At 45.5% G+C, this 26776-nt stretch overlaps 1 protein-coding gene across 1 annotated transcript; it reads right to left on the reverse strand.

Annotated features, from left to right (window-relative positions):
- Positions 1 to 6071: 6071 nt before the first annotated feature.
- On the reverse strand, positions 6072 to 18115 carry LOC121925883 (maestro heat-like repeat family member 5). Its single transcript, XM_042458453.1, has 9 exons — positions 18016 to 18115; positions 17236 to 17327; positions 16340 to 16395; positions 15717 to 15815; positions 12621 to 12737; positions 9456 to 9566; positions 7761 to 7886; positions 7228 to 7350; positions 6072 to 6164 (listed from the first exon to the last, which is right to left on the reverse strand). The coding sequence occupies exons 1-9, from the start codon at positions 18042 to 18044 to the stop codon at positions 6072 to 6074; spliced, it is 846 nt and encodes a 281-aa protein (XP_042314387.1). The 5' UTR covers positions 18045 to 18115.
- Between the last annotated feature and the right edge of the window lie 8661 nt (positions 18116 to 26776).

A 26776-nucleotide genomic window follows, 5' to 3' on the forward strand; every position in this document is an offset into this window, starting at 1 on the left:
TGAAAGAGCAGCTGAGACGTTCCTCTGCAAGACCTCTTTCTGCCCCCAGATCCCTTCAACTACCCTTTCCCTTTTGCAGTTTCCAGAAAGGAATACCTCCCGCCCCTTCTTCATGCATACCTCCAACATAAGCACCAGGTCAAACTTGTTTAGATCTTCTAACAACAATCTCTGAAGCATGCATTTGAACGCATCCATAGTCTGGCAGTATAGGGCCTGAAAAAGAGAGAGGCAGCCAGGCTCAGCAACCGTCAGCCAGAAGAGGGGCTGGAGAGTCTGGGCCAGGTGAGGAGGTCAAGAGGAAGGTAGCAGCCAAGGCTCGGCCAGGTCCCACTCACCTGCCCAATCCCCAGCCCTTATGCTAGCGCACAGCACACAGCCCCATAGCCGACATATGGCTGAGTGAGAGTCCAGGAGGAGGAGGGTACATCATCGCTGGAGTTCTGAGGGATGATGCCTCCCATTCTCCTGGCTGTGAAATTGGAGCCAGATGATGCCGAGGCATCTCTCCCTCTCTCCACTTCTGGCTACAAATTGTTCTTATGGAGTGTGGAATGGTTGTGAAGTCAAATGGTTGTTTGCATCCTATCTCAACAAAGGACGCTGTAGCTGATGGCACCAAAAGCCACTGACACCCTCCCTCTCTCCGCTTCCTGGTACAGACCATGTGCCAAGGGGGCCAAATACATCTCTGTCCCATAACTGGCCCACAAACCCAAGACCTTTATATCCATAAACATAGCCCAATGTGATCAAGGCAATGCCCACACAGGGGGAAAAGAAAATCCATGGCCACAAATAGGTATCAATGGTTCCATGATCCAAAAGACTTGAGACCAAGGATAGAAGCAGATATTCATGCATATATTATTTTCCCTATGATAATTATGGATCATTCTGTCTCTACACAGCCACAGTTTTACTAACTAGCAGGTCACATTTGTGGAGCATGCATGCTAAACAGGTCACATACTACCATCTCATAATGATCCTGTATTCATAGAATCATAGAATCGTAGAGTTGGAAGAGACCACGAGAGCCATCCAGTCCAACCCCCTGCCATGCAGGAAATCCCAGTCAAAGCATTCCCGACAGATGGCCATCCAGCCTCGGCTTAAAGACCTCCAAAGACAGAGACCCTACTACACTCTGAGGAAGGAGTGTGTTCCACTGTCGAACAGCCCTTACTGTCAGGAAGTTCTTCCTAATGTTGAAGTGGAATCTCTATTCCTGTAGCATGCATCCATTGTTCCAAGTCCTGTTCTTTGGAGCAGCAGGAAACAAGCTTGCTCCATCCTCAATATGACATCCCTTCAAATATTTAAACAGGGCTATCATATCACCTCTTAGCCTTCTTTTCTCCAGGCTAAACATCCCCAGCTCCCTAAGTCGTTCCTCATAGGGCAGGGGTAGGGAACCTTTTTGAGCCGGGGGCCGGGTTGCTGTCCCTCAGACAACTGGGGGTCCGAAGCCAAAAAATAAATAATTAAATAATTTTTAAAGGAATTAAATAAATAAATAAACCGAGACAAATGTAGGACAAAATTTTCAAATGATGGACACTTTTTTTTTAAAAAAGTGGAGGACACGCGAAAAAATTTGCTGATTTTTTAAAAAATGTTAATATAAATGCATGTTTCTGAGGCTTCTATAGACAATTGCCCCTGCGCATGAGAGGCCAAAGGCCCCGGCGGCAATCGGTGGCAGGACCGGGCTGGGGCCGGTCCCAAGGCTTCGCCTGGCCGCATCTGGCCCGCGGGCCGCAGGTTGCCTACCCCTGCTCATAGGACATGGTTTCCAGACCCTTCACCATTTTAGTCATCCTCCTTTGGACACGCTCCAGTTTTTCAACATCCTTTTTGAATTGTGGTGCCCAGAACTGGACACAGTATTCCAGGTGGGGCCTGACCAGAGCAGAATAAAGTGGCACTATTACTTCCCTTGATTTAGACACTACAGTGCGCCCGCGCCATACGTGGGCGCGCCATACGCGGACTTGAGCGTACGCGCTTAAGCCGCGGCACACACGCGGGGCGAAAGGGGCAGCGCGTCTCATTCAATTGAATGGGCGTGCGCGCCCGTTGCGCCCTGCGCACGTCTACGCCCCCGCGCCGCCGCGCACGAGCCCCATTGTTTCCAATGGGGCTCGAGCATAGGCGGAATTCGCCTTACGCGGCGGGATCCAGAACGGATCCCCGCGTAAGGCGAGGACGCACTGTATACTTCTATTGATGCAGCCTAAAATTGCATTGGCCTTGTTAGCTGCCGCATCGCACAGTTGACTCATTTTCAACTTGTGGTCTACTTGGACTGCTACATCCCTTTCACATGTAGTTTCATTCAGCCAGGTGTCCTCCATCCTATATCTGTGCATTTTATTTTTCTGCCCTAAGTGCAGTACCTTACTTTTCTCCGTGTTGAATTTCATTTTGTTAGCTTTGGCCCAGCTTTCAAGTCTATTCAGATCATTTTGAATTTTGATCCTGTCCTCTGAAGTATTAGCTGTTCCTCCTAATTTGATGTCATCTGCCAATTTGATAAGTATGCCCCCAATTTTGTCCTCCAAGTCATTGATAAAGATGTTGAATAGCACTGGGCCCAGGACAGAGCCCTGTGGGACCCCACTGCTCACTTCTCTCCAGGCTGAAAAAGAGCCATTGTTGAGCACCCTTTGGGTTTGGCCAGTCAACCAATTACAAATCCATGTAACAGTTACTTTGTCTAGCCCACATTTTACAAGCCTGTTTGCAAGAATGTTGTGGGAAACCTTGTCAAGGGCCTTACTGAAATCAAGATATACTATATCCACAGCATTCCTTTCATCTACCAAGCTGGTAAATTTATCAAAGAAAGAGATTAGATTTGTCTGGCATGACTTCTTTCTCTGAAACCCATGCTGACTTTTTGTGATTATGACATTGCCATCTAGATGTTCACAGACTCTCTGTTTAATGATCTGCTCCAGAATCTTTCCTGGTATTGATGTCAGACTAACTGGACGATAATTGTTGGGATCCTCTTTTTTCCCCTTTTTGAAGATGAGACAACGTTTGACCTCCTCCAGTCTGCTGGGATTTCTCCTGTTTTCCAGGAGTTTTCAAAGATTATTGCCAATGGCTCCGATATTACATTTGCCAGTTGTTTTAATATCCTTAGATGTAGTTCATCTGGTCCTGGAGACTTAAATTTATTTAGATTAACAAGGAATTCCTGTACTTTCTCTTTACTTATCCTGTGCTGAAATTCCCCTATTCTGTCCTCTGCTCCATTATCTTAAGGTTGAGCACCCTTTGCCTTTTCTGAGAAGACTGAGGCAAAGAAGGTGTTGAGTAATTCTGCCTTTTCTCTGTCTTCTGTTATCATTTTGCCATCTTCTCCACACAGTGGCCCTACCGTTGCCTTCTTCTTCCTTTTACTGCGGACATATCCAAAAAAAAGCCCTTTTTATTGTTTTTAACCTCTCTAGCAAGCCTGAGTTCATTCTGCACTTTAGCTTTTCTGACTTTACCCCTACACTTGCTCGCTATTTATTTGAATTTCCCTTTGGTGACTTCTCCCTTTTTCCATTTCTTATACATGTTCCATTTCAAACTTAGCTCAGTTGAAAGGTCCTTAGTCATCCATCCTGGTTTCTTGAGACATCTCCAATTTTTCTTTCTCACTGGAACTGTTTGAAATTGTGCCTTCAGTATCTCCCCTTTGAGAAACTCCCATCCATCCTGAACTCCCTTCTCTTTTAGTATTTCTGACCACAGGATCGCCCTCAATACTTCTCTAAATTTACTAAAATCCGCTCTCCCAAAGTCGAGAATTCGTGTCTGACTATGCCTGGCTTTTCCTTTCCACTGCATAACAAACTCCAGGAGAACATGGTCACTTCCACCTAAGGATCCCACCACTTGCACCCCATTAACCAAGTCATCCTTGTTGGTTAGGATCAGATCTAAAATAGCTGATCCCCTTGTTGCCTCTTCCACCTTTTGGACAATGAAATTGTCTTCCAGGCAAGTGAAGAATTTACTAGACCTTGAGGATTTTGCTGAGTTTGACTTCCAGCAAATATCAGGATAGTTGAAGTTGCCCATCACTACTACATCTCTCCTTTCTGAGTGTGTGGTCATCTGTATTACCTAGCAACTCAGACATTGTGGAGGGTACCTTTCGGCAGAGAGGTGTGTTTTAGGGCTTACGGTGCGACAGCTCAGAATTGATTCATTCTGAGAGGAGGGACAATTGCAGAGGGGTGTTTACCATCCCTGCCCAGAGATGTCACACATACACCCAGTGCTGCCTTTTTATTTGGGGTGCTTTTATTAAATAAATAAAAGTAATAAATAAACCAATAGATTTATCAAGCAACTACTTATGAAGACAGGTAGTTGCTAAACCGTTCTATCGATTTTTTAAAAAATCTCGGGCTCCCTTCCCCAGCTTGTCCCAGCGTCCTCAGTCTCTGCCTTCCATCCCTGGTCTCTGCCTTCCTTCCTCAGTCTCTACCCCATGGCTTGCCCTTCTCTCCCTTCTTCAAGACCCATAGAAGCCCTAATCTCACCATTCCCATTTATTCAACTTGCTTCAGAATTGATTCTTCTGAAAAGAACCACTTTGAAACTACTGTCAAGAAAACCCGGTTTTGTGTGTGTTAGTCCCTCTTTATTGCCACTGAAATTGATCAAATAAGGATTGGAATCGATTTCAAGTGGGAATGAGGGTCATATACTCCAATCTGCGATTCAGTGCAAATTATAGTGGGAATGAGCCCCAAGTAGACCATAAGTTGAACGTGAGTCAACAGTGTGATGAGGCAGCTAAAAAGGCCAATGCGATTTAGGCTCTATCGATAAAAGTGTAGTGTCTAGATCAAGAGAAGTAATAGTGCGACAGTATTCTGCTTTGGTTAGGCTCCACCTGGAATATTGTGTCCAGTTCTGGGCACCACAATTAAAAAAGGAGAAACTGGAGTGTGTCCAAAGAAGAGTGACTAAAATGGTGAAGGGCCTGGAAACCAGGAGGCCCTATGAAGAACAACTCAGGGAGCTGGGGATGTTTAGTCTGGAGAAGAGATGGTTAAGAGGTGATATTATAGCCCTGCTTAAATATTGGAAGGGATGTCGTATTGAGGATGGAGTAAGCTTGTTTTCTGCTGCTCCAGAGAACAGGACATGGAGCAATGGATGCAAGCTCCAGGAAAAGAGATTCCACCTCAACATTAGGAAGAACTTCCTGACAGTAAGAGCTGTTCGACAGTGGAACATACTCCTTCCTCGGAGTGTAGTGGGGTCTCTTTCCTTGGAGGTCTTTAAACAGAGGCTGGATGGCCATTGTAGGGTATGCTTTGATTGAGAGTTCCTGCATGGCAGAACGGGGTTGGACTGGATGACCCTTGTGGCTGCTTCCAACTCTGCGATTCTATAATTCTATGAACTATGAAGATGCTTTTTACAAAACTATGTTGTGAAAGATAACTCTGGCCTTGGTAGGGATGCCTGAGGCGAAGGGCTCACTTTGGCGCTGTCCTCATTCAAGCTGTCAAGATTAAAGATGCTGCGGACGGCGGCACGGAGGAAGTGGGACTTTCTCCCTGGCTCCAGGGGAGGCTTCAGTTTGCTGCCAAAAGAGGAGAAGCCCACCGGGGTGGGGAAGGGGTGACTGGGGGAAGTCAGCCATGGCAGCAGCAGCGAGACCCCTATGTCACCAGCCTCCAACTCGGGCCAGAAGAGACCTTTCCTTCCCTTGCCTCTCCTTACATGTGACACAGGCAAATCCATACTGGTTCTGCTTTAGGACTTCTCCCGAGTCCCTTCAGAATAAACTGTTCTTGTTCTCCTGGTCACCTGTTCATCTTGCCCTCCTGTGCCTTTGGCCATTTTTGTCCCCTCAGCCCCTCTCAGGGGAGATGGCCAAAGATGGCTGTGCTCCCCAATTTGGGATGCTTATAGCCCTTGGCTCCGGCTGTTTGTTGTGCGGAGCATGCATGCAGGACTCCAGGAAGCAGCCCCAACTGATCTCTCCCCAAGAGGATCCCACCCATCCGGAGCAGGCCTTTTTGCCTCCCTTCCAGCGATCACCATCATGCGCAGTACCTGAGCTCTGCCATGATGAGCATTGAGTCCTGGCACATCCTGTCATCCAGTGTGCAGCTGGGCTCTTCTTCTAGCACAAACTGTCAGGCAACACAGAAACAAAGGAGATGTGAGCAGGGCCCATGGGTCACCATCTTGTGCCTGCCATGGGCACCCTGGCACCAGGTGAGCCTGGGCAGGTGCTCCCACCAGCCTCTAAGTGGCAGGTGCTGGAAGGTACTGGAAGGTTCCCTCCAAAGGAGGAATGGGCTCCCCCAGCCCCCTCAATGTCCATCTGCATGCACCTCACTGGCAGACTACATGGCCTCCAAGATAGACACTGCTGCTCCTTCCTTCCTTCCTTCCTCCCTCCCTTCCTTCCTTCCTTCCTTCCTTCCTTCCTTCCTTCCTTCCTTCCTTCCTTCCTTCCTGTATCTTAAGGAGATTCTGCTTCTGAGGACATGCACTTCCTTCCCGCCCTCAGACCCAAAAGTGGGCAAGGGGTCTGTAGTTTAGTATTAGCAGCAGAGCTGAGCTTGTGAAAGATGGGCCAAAAGGAATGTGTGGAGGCCAGGTGGAGGGCATCATAGTTGCCCCCTTCACCCCCCAAGGTCCATCTGTCTGTCTGTCCGTCCGTCTTTCCTTCCTTCCTGCCTGCCTGCCACTGCCTCAGGTTGGTCAGGAATTTTCTCAGAGAAAAGACAGAGCCCACCTGGGCCACAGACAGAGGAATGCTGAAGGTGGTTGGAAAAGCAAAGTCCCTTCTACCGTGGGCACGTTTGTGCTGGAAGGGGTTCCATCGCCCTACTCTGATGGCTCCCAAGGAGGGCTTTCTAGTTCTCTGTTGGCCTAAGAGGTGCTTTACCCTGGAAGGCAGCCTAAGGAGGAGTCAGCTTCACGGGGGCAGCCTTGGAAGCCTTTCCTTCCATAAACTCACCCAGCTGCCCACCCGTCCGCCCTGTGAGGTGGCTCAGGGACCATCCAAGATACTCTGGAAGAGCTGTGGCTGAGCTTGTTGGACCAAGCAGTGGGAATGGCCAGCTCTCCCTGCTTCCTTGATGCCAACCCTTGGTCACCCATTCCCAGCCGGACAGCCTGCCACTTGAACCTCTCCTGTCCAGTCCCCCCCCCCCCCCATGCCCCGCACAAGCAGAGACAACTTACAATCAGGCACTCTACCAGCGGCCCTTTCATGAGCAGCTCAAGGCTTTGCGCTTTGCCTGTGACAACAATAGCCTCTAGAAGCATCAGGACAACCACCAGGAAGGTTCTCTTCAGGTTCTTGTCCTAAACCCAACCCAGAGGAGAGGAGGAGTCGTGAGAACAACCCCCGTGCTCCAGACCCAGCTCTTCCTCAACTGCCTATTTCCGTAGACCTGCCTTGGGTCAGCTGTCTCTCATTAACAGTAGCCAAGGATAGCTTAAAAAATACTGGCCAGAGTAAATCCCGATGGGACTGGGGATGGAGGGGCAGTGGGGAGGGAGCCACTCATGCTCAAGGTTCACACCGGGAAGCAAAAGTATTCCAGCCAAGTCTTTTGTCTTTCCAAAGTCTACCCATATACACCCCTCTTGTTCCCTCTGAGAAAGAAATAAACTCTGGCAGCTTTAGGGTATGGGTCCTCTTTGAGAGCAAGGAAGATCTGGGGTTCAAGTACAGGGGTCTCTCAGGGCAAAGGCCCAAAGGCTGAACATACCAGTGGACTGGCCCCGAGGATTGTAATCATCTTGGACGCGATTGCATCTGTTACTGGCAGCACCTGATCTCCGATAGTCATGGCCACGTGTCCATAACAAAACAGTAGCGTGCCCAATAGTAGACCCTGTGGGAAAAGACAGACCATGTAGCTGAGAGCCTGCAGGAGCCAACAAGGCACTGAGGCCTATTCCTCTGTTTGTAGCTTGATGCTGCCTACTCATTCCTGTACTAGCTCTTTACTTCTTCTGTGCTGCATTTCCCCTATCTTGTTCTCTGCTCCATTATTTTAAGTTTGAGCACCATTTGCCTTTTCTGAGAAGACTGAGGCAAAAAAGGTGTTGAGTAGTTCTGCCTTTTCTCTGTCCCCTATTATTAGCATTTTGCCATCTTCTCTGCACAGTGGCCCTGCCATTTCATTCTTCTTCCTTTTGCTAAGCCCTTTTTATTGTTCTTAACCTCTCTAGCAAGCCTGAGTTCATGCTGCACTTTAGCTTTTCTGACTTTACCCCTACATGTGCTCGCTATTTATTTGAATTCCCCTTTGGTGATTTCCCCCTTTTTCCATTTCTTATACATGTTCCGTTTCAAACTTAGCTCAGTTGAAAGTTCCTTAGTCATCCATCCTGGTTTCTTGAGACGTCTCCCATTTTTCTTCTTCACTGTAACTCTTTGAAATTGTGCCTTCAGTATCTCCCTTTTGAGAAACTCCTATCCATCTTGAACTCCCTTCTCCTTTAGTATTCCTGACCATGGGATCACCCTCAATACTTCTCTAAGTTTACTGAACTCCGGACTCCTAAAGTCTGGAATGTGTGTCTGACTATGCTTGGCTTTTCCTTTCCACTGTATTACAAACTCCAGGAGAACATGGTCACTCCCAGTAAGGATCCCATCACTTGCACCCCATTAACCAAGTCATCCCTGTTGGTTAGGATTAGATCTAAAGTAGCTGACCCCCTTGTTGCCTCTTCCACCTTTTGGACAATGAAACTGTCTTTGAGGCAAGTGAAGAATTTGCTAGACGTTGAGGATTTGGCTAAGTTTGACTTCCAGCAAACAGTATCAGGATAGTTGAAGTCGCCCATCACTACTACATCTCTCCTTTCTGAGTGTGTGGTCATGTGTTCTAGAAAGGCATCATCCAATTCCTCCATCTGACTTGGTGGTCTGTAGTAGACTCCCACAATAACATCCCTGTTGTTTCTGTCCCCTTTAATTCAGCTTAACTGGGTCTATAGTTATCTAGAGAGCTCCTGGCTACTAGCTCCTTCCGGAGGCAAGTCTCTGACTTACTTCCTCTGAGCAAAAGTCCCCACAAGCCCTTTAAGGAAAAAAGTGAAAAGAAAAAGTTAAAAATTAAAGGAGAGCCCCTCCAACACTGTTCCCAGGTCACCTTCTCCTCTGCACTCCAAAACCTCCTTGACTATAAAAATTAAAAAGTTTTTTAAAAAATCAGTGTGCGCCTCTGCCAGCAGCTATATAGAATTAGGCTTCTAGCGCTTCCAACTCAATGATTCTATAGATCTTTTTCACTAATACAAAGTTGTGCAAATTAAATCTACCATTTTAATCAAAGGAGAAGAGCAATGGCTAGGAGTTAAGGTGATGGAGGTGAGAAGAGGAGGATCTGAGAAGCAAATCCAGCAAAGTGATTGCTTCAGAGGGAGGGAAGGATGCATTTCCAAAATCATACCTGGTTGTCATCGTCGTTGTTCTCCAGTGCTTTCTCATTGAAGTTCTCCAATACTTTGAGAACATCTTGAAGGTGCCGAGTGGCTGCAAGTCCAAGAGCAGACGCTATCCCCTAGGAAGAACCAGGAAAATGAAAGACGTGAGACTCGACTCTGTTTCCCTCTGGTTAAAGGTTAAGGGCATGATACCCATTTGGAGAAAGGGACCCACATCTTTCACCTGAAGGAATTGAAGGAACTCCTTTGGACAGAAAAAGCAGAACTGTGAAACTGAAGCCTTTCATGGTCAGTGTCTGTAGTTTTCAGTGGGTTTTCTGGGCTGTGTGGCTGTGTTTTGGAAGAATTTATTCCTGATATTTTACCTGCATCTGTGGCTGGCATCTTCAGAGCCAGCTGTGGGCAGGTCTATACATAGGGACTATTAAATGCAGCATCCAAACACAAATCAAAGAATAGGAGAGACACTGCATACTGAGCCATCAGCAGTAGCAGAACACATCCTAAACCAGAATGCTACTTGGAAACACTGAAATTCTGGACCATGGTCAGAATGCCGAGAGAGGCCACTGAAAACCACAAACACCTGGACAACTTCAACAAGAGAGAAGAAAGACTGAAATACCAGGAAAGATTCAAGAGCTGATCATTAAAAAGAGAATCTGTGAGCATCTGGAAAGGAATGCCATAAATGCAAAAAGTCAACATTGGTTTCTCAAAAAGCAAGTCATCCCAGAGTGATCTGATCCCTTTTAAAAAATAAAATTGCCAGCATGGTAGATGAAGGAAATGATGCGGATGTCTTGATTTCCATATGACTTGTGCCAAGGTCTATTATGATATTCTTGAAAACAAGCTAGTAAGATGTGGGCTAGGCAGTACAATGCTAGCTAGATGGATTTATCATTGGCTGACTGGCCGAACCCAAAGGTTGCTCAGCAATGGCTCTTCTTCATTTGGGAGAGGGTTGTGTTCTGGGCCCAGTGCTATTCAACATCTTTCTCAATGACTTGGTTGAAGGAATAGAGAGCATGATTATCAAATTTGCAGATGCACCAAATTAGGAGGAGTAGCTAATACCCCAGAGGAGAGGATCAGAATTCAAAATGACCATAACAGATTAGAGAGCTGGGTCAGAACTAACAAAATGAATTTCAACAGGGAGAAATGTAAGGCACTACACTGGGGTGGGGGGATGAAATGCACAGATATAGGATGGGGGAGACCTGACTTGAAATCGTACATGTGAAAGGGATCTAGGATTCCTAGTAGACCACAAGTTAAAAATGAGTCAACAGTGTGATGCAGCAGCTGAAAAAGCCAACGCGATTCATGGTTGCATCAATTGGGATATAGTGTCTAAATCAAGGGAAGCAATAGTACCACTCTATTCTGCTTTGGTCAAACCTTACCTGGAATACTGTGTCTAGTACTGGGCACCACAATTCAAGAAGAGAATTGACAAGCTGGAATGCGTCCAGAGGAAGGCATGAAAAATGGTAAAAGTTCTGAATAACATGTCCTGTGAGGACAGGTTTATGGAGTTGGGTATGTTTAGCCTAAACAAGGGAAAGATGAGAGAGGGTCACGATAGCCATATTTGAAGGAGTGTGATATCTGCTGCTCTAGAGAATAGGACCTGGAGCAATGGATGCAAGCTACAGGGAAAGAGATTCTGCCTCAACATTAGGAAGAATTTCCCGACAGTGAGAGCTGTTCGACAGTGGAATACACTCGCTTGGAGTAGAAGGGAGTCTCCTTCTTTGGAGGTTTTTAAACAGAGGCTGGACGGCCATCTGTAGGGGTGCTTTGATTCTGTGTTCCTGCATGACAGAATAGGGTTAGACTGGATGGTATTTGGGGTCTCTTCCAACACTTGTAATTCAATTATCCCCATGGATAAATATTCCCTATCAGCAAGTATGGTTTCTCTGTGGCCAAGTACTGGCATTTGTCTTACTACGTCCATCCTTCACGTCTTGTTAGTTTTGTTTCCCGGCCACGGCGGTGGTAGAAGGAGGCAGAAACTCTCGTTTCTGAGGCTCTGGCACATAGGTCCTGGAGTAATAGATTCAAACAACTGGAAAAGATATTCCACCTAAAACATTATGAAGAACCTTCTGAGAATAAGAGCGGTTTGACAGTGGAAGATGTTGCTCCTTTAGAAGTGGAAGACGCTGCTGGCTTGGAGAGTGGTGGTTTCTCCTTCTTTGGAGGTTTTTAAACAAAGCTGGATGGCCAGCTTCCCAGGCAAGGCTTGGGCTGTCTGTTCTGCATAGCAAAACGGACTGAATAGGGCTCTTTTTGGACTCTTGAGCCTGTTACAGACTGCCAAAATAAAGCTGCTTCAGGTCTCTTTGGAGGTATGCTATTTAAATGATGCATGGGTCCTAAGAGTCTGGAGGTCGCGCCAAAGCCACACTCCATTCCTAGGCACTGGAGTGCAGTTTTAGTGCAGCTTCCGGATTTTTGGGATGCATGCATCATTTAAACAGAATACCTCCAAAGAGACCCAAAACAGCTTTATTTTGGCAGTCTGTAACAGGCCTTGGATTCTATGATCTGTCATTCTCTGCCAAGGGTATCATGACTTCTTGGCTGAAGCAGAGGCAAGCAGGAGAATGTGGGGTCTCCCTGTCTCCTTGAAGATGTCTCCTTTCGCACCATGTGCCTGGCAAAGGGACTCTGGCCCATGAAGATACCACTGACAGGTGCAGTTGTTGGTCATTTTGATACCACATGACTCCCTGCTGGGTCTGGCGAAGGGGAAAAACACAACTCCTCTCTCGTTCAAGCCTCCTCCATTTCTTGAAAGGTGCTTTGGACATAGTACTGCAAAGTACAGAAAGAGAGAGAGAGAAAAAGAGAGAGAGAGAGAGACAGACAGACAGACATAAAGACATCCCTATCCCCCCTTACCATGTACCCCTCCTAGAACCTGGGATTCCCTGGAAAATGTCCAGCTCCTCTCCTCTGGATCTTTCCGCTTCCTCCTTTCCCACAGACCCCCTCCCAGTTCATGATTCCAGGCCCCCTTATCCCCGAGAGCCCTCTTTCTCCTCCTCCTCTGAACCTCATTCTGAGGGCCCAGATGGGGAAGGGGTGGCTTGGCGGAAAAGAGGAACAGCCACACCTCCTCATCCTAGAGAAACATGGCAGTGTTGACGCACCTTTACTTCCAAAGGCCCCTTGTAAGCCAAGGATAGGATGGTATGGAGATGCTCCTGGACCAGCTGAGAGTCATTTGAAGCACGGAGGATGGACCCATAGTATTCATAGAGGGAGGCCTGGGGAGAATGAGAGGAAGGACTACCTGAGGCAAAGAGACAGTGGTGATGTGGACCCAAAGTTTTGACTGGATGCATGTGGTTGGTTTCCATCCAACAGGTGCTGCTCCAACATGGCAGGCAAGCCAATGGGTGGAGAGACACCCTCCACATTTCCAAGGCCAGGCAGAGGTTCGCCACTGGTTGTCCCTCCATCTCCCATGCCCCACTGTGCCATACTGTGATGTGACGGGCAAGGTAAGATAGCTCTGGGGCAGAAATACAGAGATAGAATGCTGATCTTTTCAGGGCTATACACAGTATCGCTCCTAAGCATCCTTTCCGACCTGCTTCCAATAAGAAATCCAGGTACATTGAAGATCTTCGGGAAATGAAGCGGGCCAGGCAACGACTAGAGCGCAGCTGGCGGAGACACCAGCACTTATCCAACAAGACACTCCATCAGGCTCTTTTGAAATCTTATGGAGTGGCAATAAGTGCAGCAAAGAATTCTTTCTATACTGCACGTATTGCATCTGCAGTCACGTCCAGCAGAGCTGTTCAGGGTGGTGAGGGAGCTGACTCAGCTTACTTCCACTCTGAACCCTATTTTAGAAGCAACCAAGGCCTGCTGTGACGATTTTAACAACTTTTTCGCAGATAAAATCTCTCGGATAAGGGCTGATCTTGACACCAGCATTATAACAATTACAATAGAAGAAGTGTCCCGAGCTTCCGTGGAATCTATTAAACTGGATCACTTTGAGTTTGTTCATACCGATGAAGTGGACAAGCTTCTTGGAAGTGTTAAGAAGACAAGGTGCTCTCTCGATCCCTGTCCTTTTTGGTTGACCGGCCAGGGTGGTGATGCAGTAACATCATTATTACAACTCATAATTAATGCATCCTTCTAGGAGGGTAAATTTCCATCGAACTTGAAATTAGCAATAGCTAAACCTTTATTCAAGAAACCCTCCCTGGACCCCCTGGTGAGAAATAACTATAGACCGGTCTCCTTGTTGCCATTCTTAGGTAAGGTGATCGAGAGAGCGGTCGCCTTCCAACTCCAAGCAGTTTTGGATGAAACCGATTATCTGGACCCATTTCATTTCAAACCGGCTTCAGAGTGGGGTATGGAGTGGAGACAGCCATGGTTGCCTTAGTCAATGATCGTCTGGGCATCGACAGGGGAAGCGTGACCTTGTTGGTGCTTTTGGACATCTTAGTGGCTTTCGATACCATTGACCACGGTATCCTTCTGGAACACCTGAGGGAGTTGGGTATTGGGGGCACTGCGCTCCAGTGGTTCCGTTCCTACCTCTTGGGCAGATTCCAGATGGTGCAGTTGGGGGACATTTGCTCCTCTAAGAGGGAACTGACATCTGGTGTCCCTCAGTGAGCTATTTTATCCCCCAATTTGTTTAACATTTACATGAAACCACTGGGAGAGATAATCTGGAGACAAGGGGCGCGGTGCAGTGACTAAGGGTGGCGTCTCTCCGCTACATGGGATGATGAGGGAAAACAAACTCAGTCTGAATCCAGAGAAAACGGAAGTACTTGTGATAGGCTCCCCAGGCCCAGGGAAGGAAATTTATCCACCTATCCTGAACGGGGTCACACTTCCTCTAAAGGACAAAGTTTGCAGTTTAGGATTACTTCTGGACTCGTCTCTGCAGTTGACATCTCAGGTAGATGTGACAGTCAGAAGTGCTTGCTATCAACTTCGGTTGATATGCCAGCTGTGCCCCTACCTGAGCCAAAGGGAGCTTGAAACAGTGGTACATGCTCTGGTAACCTCTCGTTTAGATTTCTGTAATGTGCTCTATATGAGGCTACCCTAGTATCAAGTCTGGAAACTTCAGTTAATACAAAATATGGCAGCCAGACTGGACACTAGTGTATCTAGATTTGACCATATAACACCTATGCTGAAAGCCCTCCACTGGCTGCCTATTCGTTTCCGGGCACAATACAAGGTGTTGGTTATTACCTATAAAGCCCTACATGGCTTGAGTCCGAGTTACTTGAGGGACTGCATCTCCCCCTATGAGCCACCCCGCACACTCAGAGCATCTGGTAAGAACTTATTGGAAATACCATCTTCCAAATAAGTTTCCTCATCCCAGAAGGCCTTTTCGATAGTGGCCTCGTGGATCTGGAATAGTCTTCCTGAGGAGCTCCGCCTCATAACCCACTTGGAAACATTTAAAAAGAGACTCAAAACTGTTCTCTTTTGCCAGGCTTTCTCCCCTGAAGAGTGAAGATAGACATGCTTGTTGACAATGATATTCTGCCTTGCCCCTGGATATTGATGTTTGATATGTTTGTTCTATTATTGATGTAACTATTGTTATATTTTTATAAGAGTGTTCTATGTATTTGTTTTTAACAGTCTGTAACCCCACTTCGATCCATCAGGAGAGGCGGGAAATATAAATAAATTTTATTATATTATTATTATTATTATTATTATTATTATCATCATCATCATCTATGGCGAAGGAATTCCTAGATGGAGGAAGCTGAGGGAAGAGCAGTCCCTCCCAGGATCCTGACAGGCTGGCCTTCATCCTATTGATCAGTTTCAGTGGACATTGGCCTAACAATGGAGACTCAGTGCAGTGATCAACACCATCCATACAATGAGACTACCCTGGCTGGTGGAGCCAGAGTGCCACTATGGGGAGAGTGTGGGACTAGGACTCTGGAGACCAGGGTCTGAATCCCCGCTCAGCCATGGAAATTGGCTGACTTTGGGCAAGTTGCACTCTCTCAGTCTCAGGGGAAGGCAAAGGAAAATCTCTTCGAAATAAATTGGGCTAGAATAGGGTCACTATATTAGAAGCAGCATGATGGAGTGGTCCTGATGCTGGACCGGCACTCCCCACTCAGCCATGGAACTCCCTAGCAGACCCCAGGCACGTTGCCCTCTTTCAGCCTCAGAGGAATGCTGTGCTCGCCCTCCCCAATGAGCATTCAGCCGCTTCCACCGATCACCTTTTCCAGGTCCTGGCTGTTGTTCTCCTCTGCCAGTTCCTCTTGGCCTCCTCTCCTCTGGGTCTCCTCAATGATGCCTATGAGTCGTCTCTTCACAGCCTGTAAGGACAGACAGGAGGATACTGGTGGGCCAATGTCAGAGATGGCCAGCCCCAGAGGAAGCCCAGAGCACCAAGGGGACACATGGCTCTCAGAGGGTGGCTCAGCACAAGGAAAGGCAGCCAGGCTGAATTGGGAAGAGAGACTCCTGGAGCAGAACCATATGTGTGCAGATTCCCTGACTGGACCCCACTCCCTTTCTTTCATGGTGGGGTCAGGCTTTGATGGGGCATCCAGACCAAGCCCTCCCACCCACCAGACACACTCTTCTGACAGGACCAAGGCCAGGGTGCCAGAGGCAGAGATCTGACCCTTTTCTCACACCTTGGCCAGGGATCAGAGACATCCCCCACCCCACCCCAGCAACCTTTGGGGATAGCATGGGGTGATCTAGACCTCCACATCTCCCCTGGAGCATCTCTTTCCTGGCAGCAGGACAACACAAGAAGCATGTGGGTGAAAGAGCAGGAAGACATTTGCTGGAACCACATTCTGAGCTGGATGTGGAGTAGTCCTCTCCTTACCTTCACCTGTTTTCGCTCCCAGGTGCCACTCTTTACTGCATCATTCTCAGAAAAGGCTGCGGATGAGAGGAGGTCAAGGCAAACACTCAGTAGCTACCAGGCACCTCAGTGGCCAAAAAGGCCAGCTGCCAGGACAATTCTGGGCTGCATCAACAGGACCACAGTGTCTGGGTTGAAGTGGTGCCACTCTACTCTGTCTGGGGCAGACCTCACCTGGCCCTGTGCCCAATTCTGAACAATTCAAGAAAGATGTTGACAAGCTGGAACTTGTCTAGAGATGGGTGACCAAAGAGATCAAATTTCCAGAAACTACCAAGCCTTATAGGCAGTTGTGGATGTTTGGTTCGGAGAAAAGAGGTCTGAGAGGGATGAGATGACAGCAATTCTCATAAAACATTGCTGTCACCCTCCCTCCACCACCAGAGCCTCTTGCTTCCCCAGAAAAGACTTTGAGGATGGGGGAGGTAGTCTGGCTGCTTCCTGCTTCATTACTCCAACTGTGCCCAACTTCAGCAGCACATGGGGAGGCAGACAAGTCCAGGAAGCAACTGCAAGCTTGTGGACACTTGAGTGATGCCCCTGAACCCACATAGGGGCCCACTCTTGGATCCTAACCCTAACCCTTACCCTAACCTTAACAATAACCCTAACCCTAACTGTAATTCTATCATCATCATCATCATCATCATCATCATCATCATCATCATCATCATCATGTGTGATTTTTGGTTAAAGTTGACCATAGAATTGCACTGGAGGACCTAGATATTCCTAGAGAGAACATATAAATCAAATCCATGAATCCATCCCAAACATTTACTTCCAAAGCTGGGTCTTTTCCCCTTCCCTCCTCTGCCCTAGACCTCAGTCCTCCTCCTCCTCCTCCTTTTCCTCACCAGCTGTATTCAGATCTTCTTCCAGTCCTGCTTTCTTCTTTCGCCTTCTATTCCTCTTATCAAGGGTTGTTCTCTTGAAGATAGAACCATTCCTGTAACAAAAGTAAAACACGAAATGGGCCTTTTCAAACCAGACTTTTGTATCACCCATGTAACCTTCTCTTCTAACACATTCAGCTCCTTCAGCCCAGCTTGGTGGTTTCCAAACTCCACCGTTTTGGTCTGCCTCCTCTGGACACGCTCCATCTGCTCAACATCCTTTTTGAATAGTGGTGCCCAGAACTGGAGACAGCATTATTCAAGGTGAGGCCTGACTAAAGCAGGATGGAGTGGTCTCACGTCCCTTGCAAACCCTTGTTGAGCACCTGCACATGACGTTGGAACATGCTCAGAGCTCTCCACCCCAAAACTGTCCTCCATATTGACCCACAAATTACCATCCACAAAAGAAAGCCATCTTCTCTCACGGATGTGGTGAGAGAAATGGCAGTTACCCTTTGTAGAATGTTGACTCATGTTGCCTATGGCAGCAATAATAGAATCATGGAATGATAGAATCATCAACCAATGCGGAAATGGCCAGTGGACCACAGGGCAGATGTGGGAATGGAGAGTGGTTACAAAGGAGGAAGGGAGGTCTGGCTGGCAGGAGAAAACCAGTCCTGTCCAGCCAAGACCCTTCTCCATTCGCTGGTTCTGCCATGCAGCCGCACTGGACCCTTCTTCTCCATTTGGGGTTTATTCTTGGGAGGGCATCATCCTGAGAGAAGGTCCACCAACCTCCACTGGCCCTTGAGCCATCCTTTCATAAAGATTGGGTCGCTTTCAGAATATTTTCATGCCATTTATCTCTGCATTATTTTACTCTCTGACACTGCTGGATGATAAGTCTCACGGTATCACCATTTTTTAAAACGTGAGGGCCTTCAGATGCTTCTCCTACTATTGACACCAGAGACGTTTCTGTTAGGGATGGGAGAGGGAAAAATGGGGGGGGGGAACACCACGGAAAGTTAATTTTCTGCTTACTAACATATGCTAGAATAGTTTTCACACAAAAGTGAAAAAACAGAGACAATTCCAAACATAAATCAATGGTTAACAAAAGTTTATGAAATGACACAATTAGACAAAATGACATGTTGGATGAGAAGGGAAACAGAAGAATGTATATAGAAAAGGACTGGGCTATATTATATGAGTGTCTGAAAAAGAGACGGAAAGACAATGCAGTCATGTGATAATGCGAATCTGGACTAATATATAAGGAAAACGAATATATTATGTATTCTGAATTAAGATATATTGTAAGTTAGAATTTATTCAAAGTTAGTAAGAATTTATTCAAAGATTAGTTAAAGAAGGTCAAGTGGATAATCACAAAAGGATGTAACTAAAAGGATATAATTTAATGTACAGTTTACACAACTAAAAGATATTAAGATAAAACAATAAATTTATAAGAAGAGATGGAAAAGTGATCCTAGGTGGAAGGAAATCAATTTTTTTGTTATGTGCAGTTTACAAAAATGAACGGAATGTAAGTTTTATGACTCGTACATATCTGATGTTAGATGTTGATATGTGGATGTTTATGTTGGATTGAATGGCAATAAAAATAAAATTAAAAAAAAGATGTTTCTCCCCACATGTAAAAGTAGCAACACAATGCTATGCATGCCTAGGAAGACTCAGAGGAAAATCCCATGGACGGACTTTGCCAGAGAAGTATGTGCAAGAGGGCAGTCTGTGGGTATTGCCGCGGCACACTTTGTAGGGCTGCCATCCCATTTTTACTGCTCTGGCTGCTAATTGTTGCATTCTGGGGCTTGTAGTTCAGTGTGATTTTCAAATGCCCCTGCCTAAACTGCAAATCCCAGAATGCAACAGGAGGGAGTCAGAGCAGTAAAAGAAAAACAGCAGCACTGAGGTGTCCAGTAACTCTGTGAGTAGGATTCGAATGGATCCATTTCAACTGGTGACTATTGTCCATGGGGAGAAGTTGCTGGGGCAAGTAAGGCAGAGGTTGCCCTCCCAACTCCTGTCCTTCTTGGCTGGTCGTCCAGGGAGGAGATGCAGTTCAGATACAAAACAACATTAATGCATCTCTCAAGGAGGGAGGTTTTCCATCTTGTTTTAAAGATGCAGTGATACGACCAGTTCCTCAAAATGTGGAGTCGAAGGCTTTCATGGCCGGCTTCCATAGTTTTTTGTGGGGTTTTTTGGGCTATGTGGCCATGTTCTAGAAGAGTTTCTTCCTGATGTTTCATCAGCATCTGTGGCTAGCATCTTCAGATTCTCTGCATCTTCAGAGGCTGTATGGCTCCCTGCTGGGGATCTTCCACCAAGATGGCCACTGGACTCCATGGCCCATGAGTCTTCTTCCAACCCTATGGTTCCAGCATTCTAGGTCCATTCCACTCTCAAGCAGCTCTGACAGTCAAGGCATTCTTCCCAATGTTTTGGTGGAATCACTATTTTTGTAATGACCAAGGCCCAGAAATCAAAGCATCATGCTGGAAACATTCCTGTTTGGACTACTGCTCCCATTAGCCACACTGGGGTGGATTCTGGGATTGGTTACCCAAAACAGAAGGTTTCCAAACTCTGATCTCACACTTTGCGGAAAGCTGAACTCTTGTCACCCAAACGCTGATTTAGGTTTGGGTACACAAGGTGTGAGAATCATATGGTCAACTCCAGGTACTGTTGGACAGCCTCTCCCAGCACCCTAGATAGCGTGTTGAGGAATGCTGGGTGTTGCAGTCCAACCACATCTGGACAGCCAGCAATGGCCCACCGTCTTCCTTGGATGGTGTTCTCTTTATCTTTCTCTGAACATCTTCCAAAAAAGGCTGGACTACGGATGCTCTTTCTGGAGTTCCTGCACGGAGGGAAGCAGCTGGACTGCATGACCGCTGGGGGACCCTTCTCAAACTGGGATCCACTGTTAACACAAGCCACCAGCTAACACTACAAGTTTGCACTGGTAGGAGATGACAGAGTAAATCGGCATTTCGGAGACAAAGTTGAGTTTTCAGCAAGTGTGAGAAGGAAAGATCAGAATTTGGAAACCTGTTCTGGGTATGTCTCAGTATCCCCAACCAGTGTGGCTAATGGGAGCAGTAGTCCAAACAGCCATTGCCTGGCCAGCCCCTTCCCAAAAACTGTCAGGGAAAAACCTGCTCAGGAAATCCCTGTCTCCTCCATCATTCCACCCCTCCAGAACCCTGGGATGAGGAAAACACTCTGTGCATGCTCAGATTCACTCTTGCCTGGCTCTGCAAACTTCTTCCAATCCTTGTCTCCCTGGGGATGGTAGGATCCTGAAAGGTCCCCAACTTTAATGCAAACAAGACTGCAACATTCATCATCCCCCAGAGCCCTGGGATGACTCAGGGACGTAGCTAGGATTTTAGGAAGGGGAGAGTCCAGACTAAGTGCTGCCATTATAATAGGGCTTGGGTGTGGCGGTGCAGCAGCACACACCATTCATTTTTATAATGGAAGGGGGGGCCGGACCGCAAGAACCCCCCCCCGGCTACGTCCCTGGATGACTCGGCCATCATTCCTCCAGAGCCCTGGGAGAGGAAAGCACTCTGTGCAGGTTCAGAGGCACTACTGTCTAGCCCTGCAAATTGCTCCCAAGGCAAACCAAGCCCTGTCTCTCTGGGGACGGTGGGATCCTGACTCATTCGCCCCTAACTTTAATTCAAAAAGACTGCAACACCCATCATCCCCCCCAGAGCCCTAGGGTGAGGAAATCACTCTGTGAATGTTCAGAGGCACTCTTGTCTGCCTTTGCAAATTGCTCCCAATTTGCTCCCAAGGCAAACCAAGGCCTGTCTCTCTTGGGACTGTGGTATCCCGTCTGTTCCCTTACCTCCAATGCAAGAGGACTGCAACGCCCATTATCCTCTCCCCCAGAGACCTGGGGTGAGGAAAGCACTGTGTGCATGCTCAGATGCACTCTTTTCTGGCTCTGCAAACCTCTCCTAAGCCTTGTCTCTCTGGGGCTGGAGGGATCCTGTCTGGCCCCTCACCTCCAATGCAAAAAGACTGCACCCCCCATCATCCCCCAAGAGCCCTGGGATGACGTCCCCACCTTGCTTTGGAAGTCCTGGCAGCCAAAAAGGCACTTGCAAAGAGAGGAGAGTTTTTGCATTGAAACCCCAGTGCTCCCATTAGGGGCTGGCCTCTTGCCCAGGCTGCTGCTGGATCATCTTTCCTGCAAACAGCCCTGCAAAGGAGGCAGCCAAAAGGAGCCTTCCTTCCTCTCCTTTTTGCAGCAAGAAAAGCTGCAGATCCTCAAATGCCCCGCCCGCCCGCACAGCAGCAGCAGCACTGTCCGTGAACCATAAACTTTACCTAGACTTTACAAAAGGAAGGCTCAGGATCCCCCCCTCCAGATGCCAAAATCCATGGATGCTCAAGTCCCACTGACCTCAGTGGTAGCATAGCCACATGGCAGCACCACCATTGGGGACAATGGTAGTTTGCTAATAATAATATTAATATTCATTTGTATTCCGCTTTTTCACAAAGGAATCAAAGCAGATTCCAACAGTATAAATAAAACATCAAACAATTAAAAATTACAATTTAAAAAATTAAAAACCCCAAAACCCCAACCCTCCCCCCATCATAAAAACAGTGATCAGCCCAGAAAAAGAGATTAAACATCAAAAAAATTCAAACTGTCCAATAGGAATACACTGAAATTATACTGTAAATAAGAAATGGCTGTAACTAGATCTTCCAAGAACTTTTCTCATCAAAATGTAGCACCTTAAACACACCATGATTAATTATAATCTGCCCTGTTTGACAGAAATCATGTTTATTCAGATTTCTGAAATTGAATCGATAACAGTACCGTGTCATCAGTGTATATGACAATTGCATCTTTATGGTTCCCTGTTGTTGGGGGAAAATAATTTGGGCAGTTTAATTCAGACACAATATTATGAATATAGAGATTAAACTGGACGTGTGCCAGGAAGTAACCTTGTTTAATTTCTTTTAACCTACCACGTTTCTCCATCAATCTTTCATCTGTGCTAACATTTACTCCCATAGTAATATGCATGTAAAATTCATAGATCAAGACCAGGAACAACAAACAATTATCAATATTGACCCTGGAAAGCTTGTTCCAAAGATGGATCCTATCTTGAATACTGTGCCATCTAGATAAAGGGTCCCATCATCCCTAGCATGAGATCTGGAGATGGTGAGAATTGTTGACCAACACATCTGGAGAGCACCTGGTTAGGGAAAGCCCTGCATATGCACTCACCAATGAAGCAACTGGTACAGGCTTTCCACATAGGGACTGTGCAAATAATTTCTGACCTATGACCAAAGAACAGAAATTGGCAAAACAGAATGAATCTCCTCTTCTAAGGAGAAATGCCCTCCTTTTCTCCTTAGAAATGACTAGGGTATTGGAAGCAATCCCCCCAAGTACTCAGAAAATCTGGAGGCCATGTTTTATCTACCTGTCATCCTTTAAAGGCTAAATACAGAAAGCTCATTTTGCCAATTACCTTGGCACAGACTGACTACCCAAGTGACTGCTCCCAGAGAGCTATTGTTCCTTCATAAATTCTGCATACATTTGTCAAATGCACTGAGAAATTTTGAAAGAAAAATGGTGCATATAGAAGATTTAATTAGCTGTGCTAATCATACGTATTAGGTACTTGGTTGTTGTACCTACCTGTTGAAGGTTATGTGATGGCAAGTTGATTCCAATTTATGGAAACAGTAGGGCAAACCTATCAAGGGGGTTTCTTGGCAATATTTCTTCAGAAGGGTGGCTGCCCTTGTCTTGCTCTTAGGCTGAGAGAGTGTGGATTTGAACCCTGACTGCCAGAGTCCTAGGGGTCGTTCCCACTATGGTAAGCTCTGATTCCTGATTCAGGGTATATGCCCCTAGTTCCCACTGGAAATCGATTCTGATCCTCGCTGGATCGATTACACGGGAAATAAAGCGGAGCAAACACCAAAAAGCCCAGGGTTTTTTGGTAGCAGTTATTTTGAGGTTCAATTTGAGAGCCCTTCATGAAGCCGTTCATAGTAGCTCTTCCCTTGTATTCTTTGGTAGTCTCCTATTGAAATAGTAACCAGGCTGGCATTGCTCAGCCTCCAAAAATCAGGTTAGATCAGGTGTGTTTAGGGTAATATAGGCCCCATACAGAGAGGCCAAAATAAAGCTGCTTTGGGTCCCTTTGGAGGTATGCTGTTTAAATGATGCATGCGTCCTAAGAGTCCGGAAGCTACGCCAAAGCCATGATCCAGTCCTAAGAACTGGAGCACAGCTTTGGTGCAGCTTCCAGACTCTTAGTACGCATGCATCATTTAAACAGCATACCTCCAAAGTGACCCGAAGCAGCTTTATTTGGGCCTGTCTGTATGGGGCCATAGTAGTAGCATTCTGCTTTGCTGTTACTGGGAACTGTCCTAAGAAAAATGATACCCAGCCATTAGGACTGGTTAGCAAATTGTGTGAAAATGTTTCTTCTTTCTTCATTTTTTTAACCTGCATTGTCAGCCTCTCACATACCAGCTGGGAGATGTTGGAAGTCATAGTCCAAACTAGTAACATTTTTAAACTCTGAAAGTCAGACGTTGGGGTCACACAGAACTCATTTTGTTCTGTTTTCAATAATTTTGATCTTGCTTTTCTCAAAGAAAGGAAACAGAACAGCTCACCAAAAAAAGCCAACATACAATATATCACCATCAAGAGGTACATGTTTACAAAGTAGGAATAAATTATTTCAACAATCCGGGGAGACTGCTTTGTTCAACAACAAACTCATGTTGACCCAAAATAAATACATATTGTTACCCTTCCCACATACACATAGGAAAAAAGTTGTAATAATTTAAGTAGAAATACGATACATTTCTCGATACTAATTATTTAGTAGCACTTGATATTCCCTTAAAGTACTGCATGCAACAATGGTAGTTCAAAGAAACATGGAACAGCTGTATCCAAATTTTAAAGAAAATAATGAAAAATTGGCTTCTTTCAGCCTTTGGATTCCAAAAGGCTATAGAGCAACTCCCTTACCTGGAAATAAGCCACTTTGAATTGAACAGGATTTGGTACAGGGTAACATGGACTAGACTGGACTTGATAAATATACTGAAAATACAGTCACAGTCTTTCTAACCTTGAAGTTATTCATAAGTGCACAAACATTCAAACAGGCATCGGATTATTATTTTAAAAGACATGCACATGAATGAAACAAATTAAGCTGCAAAAGATCCTTAGCCTTTTTAAAGTTTTATCTCAAAGTTCTGGATATTTTACTAAAAGAAATAAAATAGGGCAGGAAATAAAATTAAGAATGTAAACATGCACTCAGCAAAGAAAAAATATTTAGACTTTCTAATATTAGAAGCTGTGAATCTTTTAAAAAATCTTTTGGAAAATTATTTTCTATCTGGCATCTGGACATTATTAAGAAAATTTATTTTTCTTCTGCTATCTGAAGATTATTAAGATCTAAGGAAGCAGGAGGTTAGTCTCTATCTTGATATTCAGTTATAAATGTTTACAAGTACATTCAGACTTCAATATACTTTCTACATTTACTCCCTGCCTACCTCACCCACTGAACTTCCTCTATAATGATGGACTATTGTTATCTCATTGGAAGGCTTGTAACACACACACACACACACACACACACACACACACACACACACACAGCTTTCTGGGATTCATAATCTGGTAATGGGAAAGGGCCTAAATACCCTAAAAACACCATTCCATCTGATCTTGGAAGCTAAGCTAAGCAGGGTCATCCCCGGTTAATACTTGGATGGAAGATCACCAACAAATGCCTGGTGCTGTAGGCTATATTTCAGATGAAGGAACTGGCAAAAACCACCTCAGCATTCCTTGCCTAAAAAACCTGTGAGATTCATGGGTTCATAAGTTAACAAGCAACTTGAAGGGGCATACAAACAGAGAAATAAAGATAAACGACAAGGTGACAGTAATCTAGCTTCTAGAGTTAATTACATTCTTATTTAATATCCCACCTTTCTCCCAAAATGGGATCCTAAGAATATGACATACCTTCTGATGTCATTATGGCATAGGCAAATAAAATAAATCAAATCAAATCAAATCAAATAAATACATTACAGCAGTGTATGTAACTAGGATCCCAGAATTTTTGGAAAATAGACATTAAAAAGAGATAATTAAAAATAGAGTGTAGTTTGGGATAAATATGGCATCTGACTACTCTATCAGGAAAACATTCTGTTATTCTGATGCCACAAACAAGAAAGCACAGCTTAAGTGGGTACCTTTACTGTTGGGTAATGAGCAGCAATTTTTTGGATGTCATGAAAGGACAGCAAATTATTAGCTATTTCATTTCTTACTGTAGCATTTTTACTACCAAAGATGGCAAGACATGCTTGCGGGGTTTTCTGGCTCATATGCCTAAATTACTTGGATGGAATGGCACCTTAACTTGAATGACTGAGGGAGAGTGATGTCCCACTTGCTGCTTTGCTTTAGTCAGCATCATGTGGACCAGTTCTCCTCTCCGAATTTCTGTTGGTGGAGGCAAACATACCAAAACATCCAGTGTCAAATGGAGTGCACAGCGGTGAAGTATAAAGTTATAATTCCCCATCAGTTTCATTATGTTCTAGCTCTGGATGACCCTTGGCAAGTACAAGGAACTTGGAGAGCCATTGTAACTCTATGCAAACAGCTTTGGCTGTTTATTGATTTATTTAATTACAAATAAATACATATATGCTATGTCTGTTCCTTTGACTTGCTTTTTCTATCTTTGCAATTGCATCCTTGAAACATGAGATCTTGGGTTTCTTTCTGCATCTTCCAAAAGCCATCGTGGATCATGCTTGCTCTTTCCTCTATGAACCTTTCCAAACACTTCTTCATCCACTACTTTGCTGCAGGGAACTGCAAAACAAATTGAATTAAAGAGATTATCTTTAGAGTATGGATTTCCTTACTTGGGAAGTGCCATGGTGAACTTTTATTATTTTATTATTATTTATTTTATTTATAGGCTGTCTTTCTCCTAAAAATGAATGCAAGGTGGCTAACAAAAGATATTTAAACATCAGTACAACTTTAAAAACAGAATTAAAAACATCGCATCAACATAACAAGTTAAAAAAAACAAAACCATTAAAAACATACTAACTTAAAAATATAATGCCCCTCTCCTTGCTTTCCTTTTCCAGGAGGCAAACACTTTTCTTTTCAAGAAGGTTTGTAATATGTAACTGCACCCAGGGAGGCTTTTTGTTGGTATATTTTGCTTTTGTGTGTTTTTAATGGTAGCCTCTTGCACTAGGGAGTTCCAGTGAATGGGAGCAGCCACTGAGAAGGCCCTTTCTCTTGCTCTCACAAAGTGAACCTGTTATGGTGGTGGGACCAAGAGAAAGCCTTCCCTTAAAGATCGTTGGGTTCTGGCAGGTTTATTCTCACCATCCTTGAAATGTCATATTTATCCAGTTGACAACA

This window comes from Sceloporus undulatus, chromosome 3 (genome assembly GCF_019175285.1).
Source record: "Sceloporus undulatus isolate JIND9_A2432 ecotype Alabama chromosome 3, SceUnd_v1.1, whole genome shotgun sequence".
In the NCBI taxonomy this organism is placed as follows: Eukaryota; Metazoa; Chordata; class Lepidosauria; order Squamata; family Phrynosomatidae; genus Sceloporus; species Sceloporus undulatus.

Coding starts and splice junctions, on each gene's coding strand:
- LOC121925883 (XM_042458453.1), bottom strand. CDS start 18,044: ATGAAAGGATGGCTCAAGGGCCAGTGGAG. Junction 16,396..17,235: donor AGAAGATCTGAATACAGCTG/GTGAGGAAAAGG, acceptor TCTCATCCGCAG/CCTTTTCTGAGAATGATGCA. Junction 7,351..7,760: donor TCCTCGGGGCCAGTCCACTG/GTATGTTCAGCC, acceptor GGTTGGGTTTAG/GACAAGAACCTGAAGAGAAC.